The sequence below is a fragment of the Podarcis erhardii genome (assembly GCF_964252035.2).
Source record: "Podarcis erhardii genome assembly, chromosome: 3".
NCBI classification, from domain to species: Eukaryota; Metazoa; Chordata; class Lepidosauria; order Squamata; family Lacertidae; genus Podarcis; species Podarcis erhardii.
Window position 1 is genome coordinate 58,481,655 of NC_138507.1, and position 20,563 is coordinate 58,502,217.

The 20,563-nt window shown below is 39.7% G+C and overlaps 1 protein-coding gene and 1 long non-coding RNA gene across 15 annotated transcripts in view; one reads left to right on the forward strand and one right to left on the reverse strand.

Moving 5' to 3' along the window:
* Positions 1–20,456, forward strand: part of LOC309338807 — a 39,661-nt gene extending 19,205 nt beyond the window's left edge. Inside the window, exon 4 of the long non-coding RNA XR_014155050.1 lies at positions 20,363–20,456. This is a non-coding gene — a long non-coding RNA (uncharacterized lncRNA). The remainder of the gene's footprint in view (positions 1–20,362) is intronic.
* The window catches only part of PTPRK (protein tyrosine phosphatase receptor type K), a 341,149-nt gene that overhangs the window by 123,255 nt on the left and 197,331 nt on the right, over positions 1–20,563 (reverse strand). For all 14 annotated transcript variants that reach the window (XM_081856114.1, XM_081856122.1, XM_081856118.1 and 11 more), the window contains exon 7: positions 15,473–15,766. In XM_081856114.1, the coding sequence (XP_081712240.1) occupies positions 15,473–15,766 (294 nt within the window). The remainder of the gene's footprint in view (positions 1–15,472; positions 15,767–20,563) is intronic.

Genomic DNA, 20,563 nt, shown 5'->3' on the forward strand with positions numbered 1-20,563 from the left:
AACAAATGACTTCAAAACAAGAAAAATGGTGGTTCAAAGGAGCACTTTGGACCAGAATTCAAATCTGAAAGAAATAAAATGTTGACTAATGAGTTATTGAGAGTTAATGTGTTAGGAGGCCTATGTGGATTGCCAAGTACATTTCCAGTATCTTATCATGATTTATTGTAATCAGCAATGAGCTGAAACTACCAGACTCCAATTAATTTGCTTCCTATGTCAAATTGCACAGGGGGGAGGGGGACAGAAGGGTGGTCCCACTACAGGATATGAATACAAAGTATGAGGTAAAGAAAATGATCTATTGGCTCCAACATTCAGATTACAAACATTCATATGTGTTTAGTGCAAATGAATTACTTCTCTCTTTTACTGGCACCATTAGCTTAAAATTCAACTTAAAATCACAAATACAGAGCTACAGGTATGATTTAGGAATGTTGGATGAAACACAGTAGGCAATAAATTATTTGGGGTTTTCTTTCTAAAGTATATCTACTTAGAATTAAGCCCCAATAATCTTATTGCCTCCTTTAGACTAATTGGAACAACTCCCTCTCACAGGGGAGGTGTTAACAACTGCCCTTAGACTCTTGGCAAGTCCATCTCTGGCTGCCTTAACCAAACAAGAAGGAAAAGAGATAAGTGCACTGGTCATTATGGTTTTACATCTCCAAGTATCCTATCTACAGTACTTGGACTGTACAAATAGAAAAATGTCCACAGCATTAGGACAAGCAGGCAAGGACAAATTTGCTTTGCCCCAGCTATGGGAGTCTTCCCCAGATATAGGGTGCCCAGATATTGTTGGACTACAACTCCTGTTACCACTGGCCATGCTGGCTAGGAAAGATGAGGACTGCACCCTATCAGGGGACCCAAGATTTAGTGGTGTCTAATTCAGAATGCATATGGACAACCTTAGCCACAAAGTCCTTTACAAACCAGACACAATGGGTGACTGTAGTGGACTTCTTCAACAATTTGTGGGCTAAGATCCAACAGTCCAATGAACTATGTTTCCATGTTTTTTTCAGGTCTGTGTACCATACTCTGAAAAGTCTCATGTTTTTCTGTTTGATTCTGAAATCTCTTGCTTCAGTCATCAAGTAACCCAGTAGCATTACTGAGATAGGAAAGTAAAGAAACAACAGTTAACTCTACTTTTTCCACCAGTATTTAGGTCACCATGATGTATGTATAAGGGCTGGTAGTTTCTTTTGCATTTAGAGAAAATAAGCAACCACCTTGTGTTTCAAATGTTTCGTATCCTTTACAGGAAATTACCAACAATAACTTGCCTGTATCACATGCACAGAAATCCAATCTATTGTCTCTCTTTATCAACCCGGATCATTATTTTCCTTAAGCAGCCAAGTTCTGATACTACTTGATCACTTGACCAGTACCCCCAAACTCTCTGCCTTTTTCTCTTTTCTTGCTATCTGCTCAAACCAACCTCTACCTGCAGAAAGGTGAGACAAAAGAAGCAGCATCAAAGAAAAGCTCGAGGGAAAGCATACAAATTATATATTATTCAGTGCCAGCTGAAAAGTAAACATTCAGTGTGTGTCACAGAATTAGGTTAAAGGTGGGAAGAAGGGGAGAGGAAATTTGCTTTCGAGACCAAATTTTAAACCCATATGATTTGAAAAGGTCTGGCATTAAGGAAAAATAATCTAAAAAGAAACCCAAAATAAAGCAAAAAGCATAGCAGAGGTGAAAATGGGAAGCTCAGTGGAAACTGTGCAGAAAAAGCTTTGTTTCCAAATACATACAGACTAGAGCAAATGGAGTTGTGTTTCTAAATAATTTCCAGCTCATTTACACTGCAGTACTGTAGTGACAATCAGGAGCATTTCATCAACCAGCTAGCAACAGTAGATATGCAAAAGAGAGCAGGCTGGAGATCCAACTGTTACAAGTGTGCAGACTTTTAAAATAAAAAAACCCCAACCAATCAGAAAAATCTAACGTTCAGATTTAGTACCTATATTAGCAAATATGCAAATACATTTTTTTCTCTGTCTGTTTCGCAAAATAAATATGATGTAGCTAAATGCAACAACAACAAAAAAGTTTTGCTGCCTTATTATTTCTCAGAAAATGCTGAGAGTTAACATTATCTAATTATGCAAAACTATAATACAAAAATTGATTTCTTGTTTGCTGTATTAGTTCTATTTTTATTATAAGACAGTTCTGAATTGCTCCCCCCCTTAAATTAGATTTTTAATGAATCTTTCCCAAAGAAAAACAATTAAATTAATTATAAAGAATGCAAAAAAAATTCAACCTGCATAGGTATTTTTCAGGCATAACACAAAACCTAATTAAGTAGAATGCAAACCTCATTCAGTGGTGATATTTCATTAAGCAATGCATGGAAAACTTCAAATTGAACTTAAGGCAAGTATATAATACCAATAATTCAAATCAAAGTGGCCAGATAAATCCAAGCAGCTATGAATAAAGGGATGAAATATTAAGAAAGTTCTACTAAAAGTCAATCTGCTGTTTCCCTGGTTTTTTCTGTCACATCTACCTGGAATAAATTATCCCAGACACTAGGGGTAGCCAATTTTGGACTACAGATGCCAGCATCTTTGACCATTGGTCATGTTGGCTAGAGGTGTGGCAACTGGAGTCCAGGAACACCTGAAGGGCACCACCTTGTCTACTGCAGCAATAGACATTGACATTAGGCACTGCTGCATTATAGTTTTTTTAAAATCAGTATAGCATAAGCCAGCAGAAGATTATCTAAGTCATGTGTATCCTTTTTGTGTTTGGGTAGTGATTGCAGGAATCATGGGGTTTGTATGACCTATTATATACAGTAGTATATAATATACAGTAGTAGGAGTCACAGAATGACTTCAACATATGCGAGCAGTGCTCATGAATGAGGAAGGACAGTTGAATATGATAAAGATCACCACAGGGGCATAGGTAAACTTTATCAGCACAGAGGCACAGGTAAGTCTCAACCTATTGAATATTTTATGTTTTCCAAAGGTATTTTCAATTTCACCAGCTCTAACCACTATTGGGGCTTCAGTCTTTGCTTAGTGAGTTACTTGTCCATACATGTTTCCCTCTGTCCATCCTGCAGACAAACACAACAAACAGGGACCCGAAGACTTTCTTTACAGAATCTCAATCACTAATTTCACCCAGAAAATATTCTGATTACGCAGAGATTGTGCTTTAATGCTCCACAAATTACTGGCTGATCATTATACAGCAGGATAGAATAACTTTCATTTTGTTGTGCTATATATGCCATGGGATTCTGCATCTAGGGATGCAGAAACTGTATGTCAAAAGTGGGGCCATATGGAAAGAACCAGACCAATAGTCACATCTAATCTAACATGTTTCTTCTCATGTGATTCCACCAGGGCAGGGTTGGGGGCCTCAGGCTTCAGTGGGTGGTGCAAATAGTGGTTCTCTATCCATCCCTGGAGACTCCTTCAAGTCCACACCCCTCACTCGCTTTGCTTCAAACCCTCTGCAAGTGCTTTGGCCTGGCTGAAATGTATTCTTGAACATCAATATTATCTTTTGCTTGCCTGAATGGAGGATGAAGAGACGTGCATGCAGAAATCTCTAGAAGTTTTGCACAGCTGGAATTTTGCCTGCACTGCAATGTTAAGAATTGCACATGTTGCTGTGCTTACCTTTTACCTCCACCGCCCTCCATTATTGGCATGGTCTAGAAAGTTCCCCATGAGAGAGTGTGGCTCTCATGCTTTAAAAGAGTCCTCAACCCCATAATAGGATCACCAATTATTGTAGCATCCTCTGGTCCTGAATGTAATAGAACGTGATCGTGTTTATTTCTGTGCCATGGAAGGTTTCCACATCTGAATTTCTGCAGGAATCATGACTCCCATTTTTCACAAAACTCAAAATTGACCCTAAAATGGGACATGTTTACTGACTTGAGGTGGGAAATTTTGTCTTATGTAGCCTCATCTCTTGCTATCTAGATGTTAGAGAAAAGTAGCACTGCTGTTTGGATTGCCAGAGATAGCAACCTATGGACTAAAGCTGCAATTTACTGCTCATTTACTCCACAGGAGGCCCTCAAAGCTCAAGAACACCATCTCTAGTCAGAGGGCTATGGCCAAAGGATAATTATACCCCCAAAGAGGAGGGAGTGGGTAAGAATGTCTTAGTCTCCCAGGCCAATTAGGTTTAGCTTTGAACTCAGTGGTGATTATGAGCCTAAAGTGTATCTAGATAACATTTCTGCTATTGACAGAAAGATAAAGTAAGTGGTGAATGAACCGACGCTGAATTATTAACGTCACATTAGAGAAAACAGGAGAGGGTAGAATCTCAGCAGTCTAAAAGAAGGAGAGAGTAATAACTAGTTAGTCTAAGTGATGGCTTTCTACCAGACAGTAATAATATTGTCTGGCTTTTGTAGACTACTGCCACACTGTTCACATCTTGCGCCTGGAGAAGTTTATTTGTTCAGTTGCAACTGAAATAACTAGCAGAGGGGAAAACAACAGCCACTCTCAACATCCTCAACATAAAGAAGATATGCACTTTATTGGAATGAGGAAGTTCCCTGCCAACAAGCAAGAAGACTTTGGTCTTCTCTCACAGGAAGGCAGATTTTGAATGGTGCTTCAATGTGCCATCTCTTCTTAACACAGGCTTCTGAAGAAATATCCTCCCACTGAGGCAAATAAAAGCACATGAAAACTTTAAGTGCACACTGTTGGAGGGAGGGAGAATGAAAATATATACATTTCTCCACATAAACTGAAGGATGCTATAGAAATAGTGGTTACTCAGTTTATGGGGCCCAGTAAAAAAAATAGACTCTCCAAAAAATGTAGTTCCCATAATGGATTAGTATAAAGATTTATATATTAACACAGTACTTAATTAAGGAATTAGGATTCCTTTGATACAGGCTTAGCTAAATATTACCACAACCTGCTTTACAAGCAAAGACAATTATTTCCAATTTCAGTCACTACATTGGTGACTGCATATATTAGCAGTTTCAAATTTCACACACAGACACAAAGGTAACACACCACCATATATATATATATATATAGAGAGAGAGAGAGAGAGAGAGAAGCTGAAGCAGTATGTGTCAAAGGGATTGACTCTCGCTTTCATGTTAGGAAAGAAAATAGTCATGCATGATGACTACTTAGAGGGTGTAGTTGGTTAGGGCGTAATGTTAGCGCCTAAATGTTGGACTGGAAAATTTCTGTCTTGTTTGTTCTTCCTGAGACAGCCACTAATGAAACATCATTCACTGTCAGGCCATTTTTCTTTTCTTTAAATATAACCTGTCTAAGGAATGTAGGTTTTTTATATTTTAAAAAATACAAGATTTCTAAATCATATAGATAAATGACCACAAATGTTGCAAAATTTGAGAGGTAGAAAGTCTGTCAACCCAACTATGACTGACAAGTTATTATGTCCAGGCCTTGATTCAAATCCACCCCAGACATTTCCACTTAGAAGCCTGATCCAAAATTCATCCTCCTTTTCTCTCTTGCATAATTTAAACACCACACAAAATATAAGCACAATAACTTATTGTAAAGTGGTCAAGAGCTACAGTTTTGTATTCTGTGCTTACCTAGATATTACTGGTTTTGAAACATTCTTAAGAACTGTGTTGGGTAACCATGGGCTTATGTAAAGAGAAACAATGATACAATGGAGAAAGGGCAAATCTAGCACCACTGAAGCAAAATGTGATGAAAGAAGCAAAGTTGCATTGGAACTTCTAGAGAATTTGCATGGGGTGGATGGATGACACACAGCAGTACTGGACTACATGTACCAATTTTCAAAGGCCATAAAATGAACCTCAGTGTTAAATAGCTCTCAAGTCAAAACGCCTCTAGCCAAAAATTAAGTTTCTTTCCCACTTCCCATCAGTTTCATTTGCAAAAAGGTTAGCAGATAGCCACTGATAAGCTCTGTAAAATGGCCCTTGCAAGTGGCAATTTTGCTGAGAGGTAGGCAGCAGTAACAACTCGGGCAAACATCCTAGGCTTTGTTTGGGCTGTCTTGAGAGTGGGGGCTGTGGAGTCCCACAGTTAGCCCTCAAAGCCTACAACTAGCAGAGTTAAAGGAAGAATAGGTAATCTTCCCAAAATTGTTTAGCTTCCCTCAGGTCCCTCAGTTGTTTTGCATGGCAGGACCCTCCCAATGTACTTTAAAACAGTGTTGAGGAACCTGTGGCCCTCCAGGTGTTGCTGAACTCCAGCTATTGTCTTCATTGACTATAAGTCATTCAGGCAGCAGCTGGTGGGAGCTGCAGTCTAACAACATCTGTACAACTGCACATTCCCTACCCTGTTTCAAATTCTGCTTTGGGGAAATTTGTTAGAAACTCTTGATTAGAAAAACAACAACACAAATAGCCTACATAGGGCTATTCTTATGTTAAGTGCAGGGTTAGAAAGCAGGCGGTATAAAGTATAACAAATCACATTTGTTTTCATTTTCTTCTGGGCACATACAATAAATCTTGAGTACGCACATTTTGAGTGTTTATTTATACCAATAAAAATAGCACTGAAAAATTAACAAACACTCTTTGTAATTTTTCTTTTGAATCCCCTTCTGCAGTAAATCATAGCCAAATAAAATAACTCAAATCCAGATGAACTTCTTAGTCACATATTTTACAGCTCTGTGGAGCTGCAGCGCTAACAACGTAATGAGTTATTTTGAGAAGGCCCTTTCTAAATGAACATGCATTGTTTATTTGTCCTGTATCAGCACTTGGAAAGACTTGGAGGAGCTCAAGACCCCATCTATTTCCCTCAGAACAACGGTCCCTTAAAAAGGAATTGCGCAAATAGAATAAAACAAAATCCATCCTGAAGGTCTTTTACAGTCTAAACAAGGATGTTAGATGACGATGAATTAGCTCTCAAAAACTGCAGAAAAGAAAGAATGACAGCCATTCCAGTTGCCTACAGCAGAAGCCATACCATTAGGTTTGCTGGCAGACCATTTCCATTTGCTGCCTCCTCTAAATAATTTTGTAGCATTAGGAATTGGAACCTTAGTTTGCTACTTTCCCACCCCCCCTTTATCTTCCCCCATTCTTTTGTGTACAGTGCCTAGATTGCAAGCGTGAACCCAAGGACCTTCTTGTTTTTAACGGGTCTTATGTAAGCTGAAAAGCTGGGTAATAATGCTTTAAAGATATGAATAAACCAAGTAACTTAAAGCCACAAACCCAAAATACTTACTTTGGTGACTATATATGCAAGGCAGCATAACACCATTGCATGAATTCATGTGGCAATGCAGCAGGCACTGCTCTCTAAAGGATGTCTGTATTTGCTGGGAAAGTAAGTCGTAGGGTTGAGCTGTAAATTAGTTGTCAAAAGCGCAAAGGCCTCGAGAACAGATTTATATTTCTGTCCCAGTTCGCCTTCTGATGGCTTTTCTTAAGGAAGATTTAGACCAATATTGAGGTTAATAAATTGATTTGTGAGCCCTAGGTTACTGGCGACAAATTAAACAAGTTTATAATAGTCTTTTCTGTCACACCTAGCCATAATTACTTAGTGGAGCATACCAGGAAGCATTTAATAATGTAGAATAAAAAAACATATTTTAAGGGAAATATTGCCTTAGGGTTGTGATGGCCAACTGCTCCCCTCCCCTTCACCAGATGACTTTATTATTGGAAAAGAAGGAGTGCTGTTGTACTATTCCTTTTGCACCATTGAGACATCGGCAGTCTCTCATTAAATGCACTCAGTGTGAAGATACTTTGCAAGTGGTGCTGGGGCAGCTGAGTAAACATTTTCAGTTGAATATACAGCAGGGGTAGCCAACATGGCGCACGCGCACGCACGCACGCACACACACACACACACAGATTTTGTTGGACCACAATTCCCATTATCTTCGGATATTGGCTGTGCTGGGTGTGGCACTGGGAACTGTGGTTTAACTACATCTGGAGGGTACCACATTGGGTACCCTTGATATTTGATTCACATATAATAGAATCATAGAACTGTAGATTTGTGAGTGACCCCCCCAAGGGTCGCCGAGTCCAACCCCTTGCAATGCAGTAATAACCCCCTGCAATATCCTACTTTCTCTCTCCTTATCTGCTGTATAATTAAAAGCAACTCCAACCCTCCACCCAGCAAAGGAAATGTTCATCTTTCCACAGCCACTATTGCCTGGGTTTTATTTGATCTCCCCTATTACTTGGCAAATCCCTACAGGTTTCTCTCTGTGTTAAATGGCTGGTTGTTAGTAGGTGCCGATAAAGTAGTAGTGTCTATAAAGCATCCACAGAACCCAGCCTTTTGCCTTTCTAATCCTGTCAATTAACAAGACACCACTATATGTTCCAGTTTTTGACTCTGAATTGCACATTTTGTGTTATATATATATATATATATATATATATATATATATATATATATCAATTTAAAAATTCTTTCCACCACCATCTAGATTAGAAAGCCACTTTCATTTCCAAAACAATCAAAATTTCAATAAGAACAGTTACAAAACAAAATGGCAAATTTGGAAACCTTCAGATACAAAGATTATATTATCAGGATTTGAACTTTGTAGCATGAGCTTCTCTCTAAGGTCTTCTGAAGCAGTATCATATGAATGATCATCTGTGTCACCTCTTTTACTGCTGGAGTAGAGTCTTTGGATTAATGTGCTCAATGCATTTTCTTGCTACAGATACTGCTCTTCTCAGAAATGTGATCTATTGACTAGATGCCCACACATCTGATAAATCACTGTGGTCTAAATGCAGCTGGGGCTCTCCTCTTGTCTGGAAGGATACAAACTGGGAGAAAAATCTGTAAATGTATAGAAGACATAATACCCATACTCTTCTCACCTGCACTGATGAATGGCTTTCCAATGGTGTGTGTATGTAAATTAAATTAGGTCATTTTTATCTACTTGCATGCAGAGGAGATACTCCCATTTTTTATCATCATGTTAGGATTGCTTTCTTGCCATTACAGGAGTCTTAAAGAAAGGCTAAATGCAACATTTAACCACAGTCTCAAATATTAAAGATATTTGCATCCGATGTGAATTTTACTACCAGCTATAGAAATCTTCACATGCATCACTTTCTAGGTCTCTCTAGCAGTTCTAGATCTGAGGCCCATCTTAAATTCCAAAAGTAATCCCTGCTCTAGAAAAATCTCTAAATGGACTGTGCAGTTCTGCATTATTTTCATGTATTTGAAGTGGCAACTTCCTTGCACCTTTAGCCACTTTCATACTTTGCTTCCTCTCTAGGACCTCAAAATAATATAGCATAATCTTCATCTGGATCTATTCCCTAACAGAGAGCCAGACTTGACAAATGAGGGTGGTGGGGAGTCCAACTTTTTTGAAAGTTGAAATTCAGTATAACCTTCACAATGACCCTCTTAATAATAGATGCCAATCTGTGTAGTGTACAACATTGCAACTAGCAAGACATATTTATTAATTTATTATATTTATTCATCACTTTTGAGTGCAGGTCTTAGCATACCATAGCAAAACAGCCCCCCCCATCCCCTATGTGTGTGAACTCGGACCTTTCAAAACATGGCGGTAAACTCCCCAAACTCAATGACAGAGGCTGTTAAGCAAGTATAAGGAATAGATAGTGTGCATCTACTTCTTCAGACTATCTATCTATAGATTGTTTGAAGAAGTGTGCAGGCACACGAAAGCTTATACCAAGAACAAACTTAGTTGGTCTCTAAGGTGCTACTGGACAATTTTTAATTTTTTTTTATATGTATATTTCAACTGCGTCAGACCAACACGGCTACCTACCTGAATAAGGAATAGACATTTATTTTAGCTAAGAACGGTACAGGCTTAGCAGCAAGAACAAGCTCCAGAAATCAAGATTCCAAGGTGCATCTGGAAGGCTAGAGGTTCATAAGCAAACAGTACGTAGAAAGATGGCCCAACAGTTGACATACCCCTTACACCAAGCTTTGAATGATGAGGCAGGGCAAGCTCACTATGACACTCTCTAGCCCTAAGGGTCTACTGCATGTGCACACATGTGCTCTTTCTGGGCAGGTGCATCGTATCTATGAAGGTGGTTCTTGGTTCCAAGGCTGTGTCCTGCCCCTCTGCTGCCACCTCCTTCAAACTATGATCTGGAAACCATGCCAGTATGTTTTAACTAAGCCAAACTGTATAAATATTAAATTTATTCTGTGGTTATTTAACTTTACTATTAACTGACGATTTATCCACTGATTTTATACTGCAAAAAATGCATACATTAGTACCTAAAACTATGACACCCCTGCTGAACACTGTCTCTTTCAGAATCTATTTATGGCCACAATCTAGTGCACAGTGAAAGCCTGTCCCACTGTATATCTTCTCACTCTGTGCAGTGTGAAGTTGCTGTTCCAAAATGCTGCAGCCTGGCTTTTGAACAGGGTGCCTTGTAATGAGCATATTATCCTGGCTGTTGCCATCGTTAAGTTACGTTGCTTGTTCTGGCCTGTAAAATCTTTAAAGAATCTGCCATCAGAGTGCCTTCAGAATTGTCTTGCTTCCCTATATACTTAGGCTGTCTGAGAAAGCTCTCTGGTTGCTGCAGCCTCATGAGATTGAATTGAAGCTACAAGTTGCCCTTTTGATACTGTAGCCCTTTAGGAATTTTGTTCCCAATGAATCATAGCAGAACGACTTGTCTTTTGGAGTTTAGACAGGTGGTTAAATTGCAGACCATGGATACTGGTATGTCTCAGACCCAAATTCCCAAAGAAATTATAACGACAGGTTGATTTTGAATTCAACTAAGAGGGGAACTCATCCATGCAGTTCTGTTATGGATTCCTGCATACGGAGAATTCCCATAGGCTCAGCAGATTTTGTGATGAAAGTTTTTTGAAGGCAAATCAGTTAATTTAAAAATGCTTCCATCTGCCAGATCTAAAATCAAAGTCAAATCAGTTTAGCTGGGCTACTTGATAAATTATGGTATACTGGATGCTTAATATCACACTATTTAATAGATCATTGATGGCCAACTTGTGGCCCTCCAGATGTTTCTGGGACTCCAGCTTCAATCATCCCTGACACTGGCCATGTTGACTGAGGATGATGGGAGTTGCAGTCATCATTCCTGCTATATATATAACCATTTTATGGTGTGTGTGTGTGTGTGTGTGTGTGTGTGTGTGTCTATCTATCTGAGTGGAAAAGAAATCACAGAAAATGGTTTGAAAATGTCAAAACATTAACTGCCATATCAACATTGTGTAAAGTTCATTTTCAATTTATTTTAAAATAAAAAAATAGTGTTGTCTTCAAAGTAAGAACAGCCTGCAGCAGTTTTCTAACATATCCCTCCTAACAATTTAGCTCCACATCCTTTGCACACTAAAAATAAACCTTTGAGGCCCAATAAAAAATGTTTGGCAAAATCTAGCTCTATAATAAAGCACACCAGGCTATATATTAAACTTTCATTGGATTTTTGAGATTACATAATCAAGATAAAGATATAAATGGCTACTAGCCCCAATGGCTACATTTTGCTTCTAATTCCAGAGGCAGAATGCCTATAAATACTAGTTGCTGGGAATTACAGATGGGTAGAGTGTTGCTATGCTCATGGCCAGCTTACAGGCTTTCCGCAGGAAGCGAGCAGCTACACAGACTGTATCAGCTTTGTCATTTGATGCTCAAGTTAGAAGTGCCTTTTCATGGCTTTATTATGATCTTATTTAATGGGTTTACAATGGAAAGAGAGGCTATCTGAAAAGATATCTGGAAGACACAATACATTTTCCTGAACATAATTTCCAGTATTGTTGTAGGACAACAGTGGAAACTGATATACATTGTTTTAATTTAGACCCACACCATTACCCAGCCTCATGGGAATACGAGTCTGGGAGAAAACAAGTATTGATAAATGACAGCAGAGCTAACTTATTTTATTCTTAAATTGTATTTAATCCAATCTCCAGAGGACTGGCTACGGTGATGTAAGAGAAACATTCAGCTGACCTAATGGGACTTCCCTTTTCTTATTGTTTCACCTGCAGCCCCCCCATGAACACTCAAAATCTCCTCAAGTGAATTGGGGAAACTTCCTGAGCAGAAATCCGGGGGGGGGGGGGAGAGCAGGGAATGGAGAAGAAGGTTAAGTCCAGTCATGAGACATTGGATGACACCTTTAAGCTTGATTTAATCCAATCATTACTTTATACATCTCATTCATCAATAATATACTGGTGATTTCTAAAATTACAATAACTTCACCATACTTAATTGTGTCTGTCAAACCATAGCAGGCTCAAGATAAGAATAACCAATATTTCCAGAGCAAAGCACTCCATTCCCCTATATGCCATAATGGAAAATGGAGGTAAAATGATTATTTTTCCATTCTAACTCTAGTGCTCCAATCAAAAAAGTTACTTCCAGCTTCTACTTATGTTTGCACCAATGCCTAAAATATTTAAGAGAAGTGAGAACCCTTTAACAGCAGGTGGATTTCAGCAAGTGTCATCTGATCCAAGGTTGACACATGATTCCTAGGGTAGCAATAACATTGTGTATTTCAAATTTCAGGGTAGTAGTTTGTCTAGGGCAGAGACACAGAATAGGAAATTCTCAAGGCACTTTATCTTCAAAATAAAGTGTTACCAACACCAGGTGTCCCCATTTACCGAGATACAGCTTATTAAATTCAGCACAGGAATGTTTGCAACAGTTGCTGCTCAACTTTTTCAAGAACTTATTTTTTTCCCCTTTCAAAATTAAATATAGCTCACCTACCTAGGGGAGCACCAAACTGACTACTCTGCTAAAAACAATGATCCTCGGATAGTTCATGAGTTGCTTTAATTTTGTGACTTGCAGAATCACAAGTGCCTTGTGCTTTTGATTCCCCACAATTAGAGTGAACGTTGGAAGTGGAACTTGCGGCGAGATCTGTGAACTCCAGGGGGAAGGAAAGGCACAGAGGCTGCTGTGAGCTACACAATTAAAGTGACCCATGAAAAGGCTCAACATCTGTAACATCACAGCTGTTGAGATTTCTCCTGCTAACAAGCAATGGAACTGTAAAGGCAGCTTGTACAAAACCACTGCTCTTCTATTTATAAGACCACCTCTGACACTGGGTTCTCATGCAACTTTAGCGTTGAGTTGGAGATACAGCAACACTGTTCCTTCTTGGGCCACCTACTAATGCGAGAAAATGGATTTCTATTCCACAGCTCAGGGGTGGAGAACCTTTTTGGTTCAGCAAGGCCACATTTCCCCACACTGAGGGCCAACTTTGAGAGGTGGGCAGGACCACCCACCTGTCAGCTGTATGACATCATGATATCATTGAGTGATTGGTGAGTGGCTTGTCCCATCAGTGTAGGTCCATTGGAGTGGGTGGGGACATAGAGACTAATCATAATTAAACGGTGCATCAGCTGACAAGTGGGGAGTTCAACCCTGCTTCCTGCAGGGACTCCCTGGTCCTGAATGTGGTAACTGTGCCCCTGAAAGACCAGGTGCGCAGCCTGGGAGTCATTTTGGACTCACAGCTGTGCATGGAGGTGCAGGTCAATTCTGTGTCCAGGGAGGCTGTCTACCAGCTCCACCTGGTACGTAGGCTGAGACCCTATCTGCCTGCGGATAGTCTCACCAGAGTGGTGCATGCTCTGGTTATCTCCCGCTTGGACTACTGCAATGCGCTCTACGTGGGGCTACCTTTGAAGGTGACCTGGAAACTACAAATAACCCAGAATGCAGCAGCCACACTGGTGACTGGGAGTGGCCGCCGAGACCATATATTGGTCTTGAAAGACCTACATTGGCTCCCCGTGTATTTCCGAGCACAATTCAAAGTGTTGCTGCTGACCTTTAAAGCCCTAAACGGCCTTGGTCCAGTATATCTAAAGGAGCGTCTCCACCCCCATCGTTCAGCCTGGACACTGAGATCCTGCACCGAGGGCCTTCTGGCGGTTCCCTCCCTGCAAGAAGTAAGGTTACAGGGAACCAGGCAGAGGGCCTTCTTGATAGTGGAGCCTGCCCTGTGGAACGCCCTCCCATCAGATGTCAAGGCAATAAGCAACTATCCTACTTTTAAAAGACGTTTTTAATGTTTAATGCTGTATTATGTTTTTAATATTTGATTGGGAGCTGCCCAGAGTGGCTGGGGAAGGCGAACTAGATGGACAGGGTATAAATAACATTATTATTATTATTATTATTATTATTATTATTATTATTATTCAGGTGTGCCAATGATTTCTCCACAGGCAACTCGTTTGCACACCCAAACTAAGCAGGACTGAACTCCCAACAAATTAGCTGGTGCGTGGGGCTTTAAATTCTGCTTTCTGCAGGGATTAGTGCATGGTCAGATGATTCAGCCATGTACCAGCTCCATATCTGACATCACATCTGATATCAGGTGTGGGGCAGGTGGGTATCATCTGAGGGAAATGGGCTAGAAGGCTAAATGTGGGGGAATGGAACTGGCAGTCCATCCAAATTTGACCCAAAGGTTAGAGGTTCTCCACTCCAGCTGTAGCTCTTTCCCACACCAGCATTAAGGTTGCTCAGAGTTGCTAGTCTTCCTGCAGGTCTAGGGCTTTTCACATGATACCACTGTTGCAGGATGGAGCACTGCTGCTTGTGATCTCATGTATCCCAGACTGAATTGTATGTTTGTCAGGATTTCATCAATCTCAGGAGATGGTAAATAAAAACCAAGGCTAGCTTGACTGGGGTTGACAATAGGCTAGCTTGACTGGGGTAGAAGAATGTTCTCTGACACATGCAATTCTTAGGTTTGATCACCTTTTAAAAGTTTATTTATTTAAATGCTTAAAGAATAAATTAAACTTTTCCTCTCTCCCCCCCCCCCCATGCAACTCCCTTTTCTGACAAGGAACTCTGAAATCACATTTTAATTGTTTTGGCTATGATCTTCTTATGAAAAGCTACTTAAGTAAACCAATAGCTCGTTCCTGAGCTATTCAGTAACTGCTTTTCTGGGGCTACAGATGACCACAGCAGGGACAGCAGAGAAGGAAGTGAAACTCCATTCCACAAGAAATCCTCTCAATTCAAGTCATTGTGAATTAGGGTGGGGGTGGGGAGTGTGACTGGTTTGCTAATGTCGCCTTGCAAGTTCATAGCACAGCTTGCATATAAACCTCCAGCTACTTGGCCCACAGCATATACTCTTAGCTACAACCATGCACCAATTCTCATAGGGTGGGGGAAATCCCCTGTAACAGAATAAAGGTGCCACTTCCCTTTGAGAAATTACTACTGGTTGAATTCTTAGCTGAACTCTAAAGCCAGCACAGGTGATCTAAACATATGGGTTGCAGAAAGAAAAAAGCACATTCTAAAATTAGGTTATAGCAGTACCGTATTACAGTAAATCCAGAATAGAGTCTAGAACAATGAACAATACCTGCACACTTGGTCCGGGTGATAAGTGGTGGACCTGGTTGACCAGTGCCACCTTCTCCAGGTCTGGTTAGAAGAACACGAATTTCATACTCTGTGTCTGGGTCCAAATGCCACAGCTTGTAAGTTGGTGCATTTACAGCATGGGTTTCTGTCCAGGTCCCGGTTGTCATATGGTATTCCACTTCTTTTAGGATAATCGGCCCATCTCCAATAATGGAATTCGCATTCAACTGAATCAGTAAGTAAGTTGGTCCAACTCCAAGCAGTTGTGGGGGTGCTATTGGTCGAGGTGGTTCTGTAAGACACAATTATAAGAGCTGAGTCAGAAAGATAAATATTGGCATAAGGCCTGGATCTTAAATGAGTAAACAGCAGCAATGTAAGGAAGTATGTGAATATTTAACACACACAACTAACAATATCAGCTGATAAAAAACATGAAACGCCGGAATATATTTCAATACTTCTGTTAAATTGCCTTTAGTACTAGGGGACCAACAGAGAAAATAAACTATAACAATGGAGATTCTGCCTACAGTAGCATTGCCTAGGAGTGATTTACTTCAGGAAGCAATTAAAAGCAACACACACTTTCCTGAATAAAATGAATCCACTAATACACAGGCTTCATTTTCATTCCAGATGGCTCATATTTTGGCTAATTTGTTTCAGTTAATTAGGCATCAATGCTAAATTCAAGGCACACGGGGGTTTCACAATCAGCAGTATTGCAACGCAGCAAATCCAAAAAGCTGGATAGACAACTAGAAAAATATCTAACCTAAATAATCTATTAGGATATCCCACATGTGTTTAATCTCTTGAAAGAAACGCTAGGGAACATTAAATAACTCCTTCCTTCTGTGTCTACTGTATGAACAACTGGATGTAAGCCCCACTGGAAATTCATCTACTGCATCAAAGTCCAGAAGGCTGATCTTATTGTATTTTATATCGTAAGCTAGTTTGATATATTTTGTGAAAAATAGAGAAGATAAATAGTATATCTATATAAAAAAAATCAACAAAACAACAAACCAACAACCCTATGTTTCCAGGTACTTATTGTATAAAGGGTCATCTCCAGGTCAAGATGGGGGAGAAATTTGCACTTTCTGGAACAATATGCAAAATGAAAAGCAACCATTCTTCAAAATTCTTTTGCGAATTTTGCAATGTAGTGTCTTGTACCAAAGAAAATAACATACAAAAATGCATTATATTGGTGGTTATTGGATGCAAAAATAGCGCTTAGATGCTGATGCATTTTAATGAGGATGTTTTACAAAACATTTGCAAAAATATGGATAACTGAATTTAAGATCGGAAAAATGAGAGAAAGTGAGAAAGTGAAATTTACCAATCATTCCATTCCCTTCTCCAGGACTCTGTGATCTCCTAATGATTGGCTAATATTGTTGGAATGGTTTTATTTGCTTATCATTTGAATAGATCTTTCAGAATCATAATTAAAAACACCTACCATTCAGCTTTCATCTACTGAATAAAAAGCAATTGTGTTGTGTCATAACTTTGGACAAACATATTTGGACAAATAAACAAGCTGAACAATAAGCACAGTCTTTCTCAGGAAGAAGCATTTTTCCAGCTCTAGATAGAATGGCTACCACCTGCTCTTCTTTAGTTATTTTTTCTCCCGACAGGGTTGGCAAAGAGGATACAACTGAGGGAGCCAATGCCCCACTTTGTCCTTGCCCCTCTCCAGCTCTATGTGAGCAATGCAAGGAAGCAATATTGGAATACTGTTGTAGAGGGTAGAGGACTCCCAGTCTTATCTGTTCCAACCAAAAGTGGGTGTTACACTAGAAAAGGGAAACCCACCAACTCTGGTTGCTTCTTCCATACTCTGGGGTCCTTCAGTCCTATCTAAGGCACAATTAAAACAGTAGTTCCATACAATACTTAATACAGTGCTATACAGCCATTGTTTTCCTCACACCCATGATCTTTCTATAATGTTTACACATAAATAAATCCTGGTAAGCAACCATCCCCTGCCACTTGATTTAATACCTTCCCCTTTGCAGGCTTTTCCTCTTTCTTATCATTTCTTGCTCAGCAGGTGTACATCAGAGTGGGAAACCTACATTGCATTGCTGTCATGGGGATTAAATGAGGAAGGGGAGAACCATGTATAGGCCACATTGAGCTCCATGAAGGAAAAAGGTGGAATGTAAATGCAGTGCAATGAATGAATGAATGCTGCAGCAACAAGTCTTAGTGGATCTTGGCATGCCCACCAGCCTAGGTGCTACTGTCCTGGCCTGTTGGCCACTGATGCTCTCTGGGAACACCCTGGGGTGCAGGGCTCTGGACTTTGGCCTGACGGTCCAGCTCTAGCTACGACACTGTGTGGTATGTCCACATTTTACTCTTATCTCCTATCGTGCAATACTTTGCAAAAATATAGTTTCAGAAATTGAATTGGGATTTGCTGAGATAATCCGCTAGAGTTTGTTAATCAACCTTGTGAGTCATAGCAATGGGATAGCAAGCTAAAAGATGAGCCCCTTCTGTCTCCTTAAATTAAGAGTTGCTAGAGGCTATATACATATAAAGCTGTCATGGAATATACATATGAAAACGGTGCGATATAAACCCAATGTCTAACAGCTTCAGACTTTGCCCACTAACTTCTGTTTAAAGATGCAAAAAGTTTCAGGTTACTTGCAATAGGAAAGTAAACTCTGTAATTTTGAAATTATAATTGGGGAATATTTGATAGCTCGGGTTGTAGAATAAGGAATGAGAACCATTAATAGGAAACTTAATTAGGTAACATCAGAAAAGTTTATCTGGTATATTGGGACTGCATGCTTCAGTTGTCATTTAGTGTACTTTTGGGATTCTTAGTTACACCACACCTCTGGCTCTGATAGAGTATTGTGTTATGAAGAATATTAATAATGCCGCTCAACAATTACTGGTTCATTTAATAACTGATTAAAATTCATGCATAATTTACTGAAACATGCAGAGACTTTATAAACATCTCCTTCTCTTCAAGAGCCTAAAACCAAAATGTATATGCTAATATAAAAATATTCTTTGTGCCTCCAACCTAAGAAAAATGTATTATGCAGTGATATATTAGCCTTATGAATGCATAGTTTAATCCACAACAAGCATGCTGTTAATTGAAGTATATTTTTCTAAACATAATATCCTGTTCTTTGAAGTCAAAGGTTGAGGGCATCCCCAATTAGGAATCAGTGGGAAAAACGCCTAAAGTGAGCCACTGTATCAGTTATAAAACTCCTCTCGAGAATCAGATGTTGCCTGCATTTTTAACTCTATTTCAAAATAAAATTCCACACTGGCAGAGCTGGTGGAATGGTATTCTGCACAGTTTAGTGTTTGTTCTTTATGTGATTGACCTTCATAAGCTTGACATTTAACATCTTAATTTCACAGCAAATGAACTGTCATCATGAATGCTAGCTTCATCATTGGGATTAGATTCAGTTGGAGATCCAAATTAGCTTTAAATATACATTGTGCATTGGAGGGGGAAATCTTATGAAGAATTAGTTTGTTTTGAATTTAGGTTCGTAGAATCTGGGGATTCCTTCTACTAGGAAAACTGCATCACAATTTATCTCCTGTGATGATTTTTTTTTTTTTTAAAAAAGTTTGCTTCCACACTGTTTAATCAGGAACCAAAAGTGGGGCAGCTAGTGCTGGCATTGGCACTGGTATGTGAGCATCTACTGGGGCTGATACTGGCATGTAGCAACCTTTATTCTTTTAATAAACAAATATGTTCATGGTGCAGCTAGCATGTACACAGTTCAAGATGAGGATTTTTGTTCATTTTTACTGTTAAACTATTATATTTATTTCCACAACCAAATGGTGTTTATTCCGTAGTTAATGTGGTTAGCATCAGAAGTACATGTCACTTACAAGCTTGTGGAAACATTGGGATCATCTACGGGGGGGGGGGGGGATAAAACTGCACTTGCATATAAAATGACAGCAAAGAGACATATGGCACCTTAAAGGCAGCCTGGAATTGACCAGCACGTTGACTCTTGTACCCCCAAAAAGGACATTTGAGATCACGGTACTATGGAAGACATGAAGTAGCCAACACTAATTCTGTATCACATTTTGCAAGCAGTACCATCAATTTAGAAATAAAGTATACTCAGGTGTCATAGCAATCTGGAAAGAAAACATGTGGGGTGGGGACTCTCTGGAGGGCAATAGGGCCAGGGGCAGAGCTAGCTCGCTCACCCCACTTTTCACACTCCCCATCCATGGTTGGATGGGGCTAATGTTGAAGGTGGGAGATCTGCTACAGTCGTCTCTGGATTATGAATCCTATTCAAAACACAAGCATACAGTCACAATCACAAATACTGTGTGTCTCTGTCTGTAAACGCAGAGAGAGACTGAGATCCTAGTCAATCTAAGGAGGTCCAGAGAAAACTGACAGAAAGGGTGCCCCAGGATGCAGCACTACTGAAAGAGAGATAGGATTGAATTGGGCTTTCTCCAAACACACACTGGTTTAAGCTCTTTCCTACCAGATCACATTCCTTATTAATGTAAGGACTGTATGCTATTTACCAGGGAAGTTAATCAACAGCCAGACTGTTCATTTTGAAGTCACCGAGCACCTTTGTGATTCTAGGAGCTCAACACAAAGATAAAAAAATTAGGGCAACATGGATTTCTGTCCTTTGCTCCTGACACCCCACTGGGCACTCTATTGGGAAATCCCCTTCACAAACCACTCCAAAAATTAAGTTCCCAAATCTCACCCTGCCTAAAATGGTAATATAAAAAGGGCCATGTGCTACAGTCTACTAGAGAATAAGGCCTTGTTCTTGTTTTAACATCAACCAAGTGTTTCCCTTTAAAGGTGGACAACCGCTTTACGGGATTTGTTAACTCCATTCATCCAGATCTGCAGATTTTTCAACAATTTCTCCAGAGAACCAACAAGACTTTGTGACTCTTTTCATTTCTATTACGATTTGTATTATGCAGTACAGGCTTTCATTCAGACGCAAAGGAGAATGCTACCAAGCATGTACAGACACTCTCAATAGCATGCTCTATG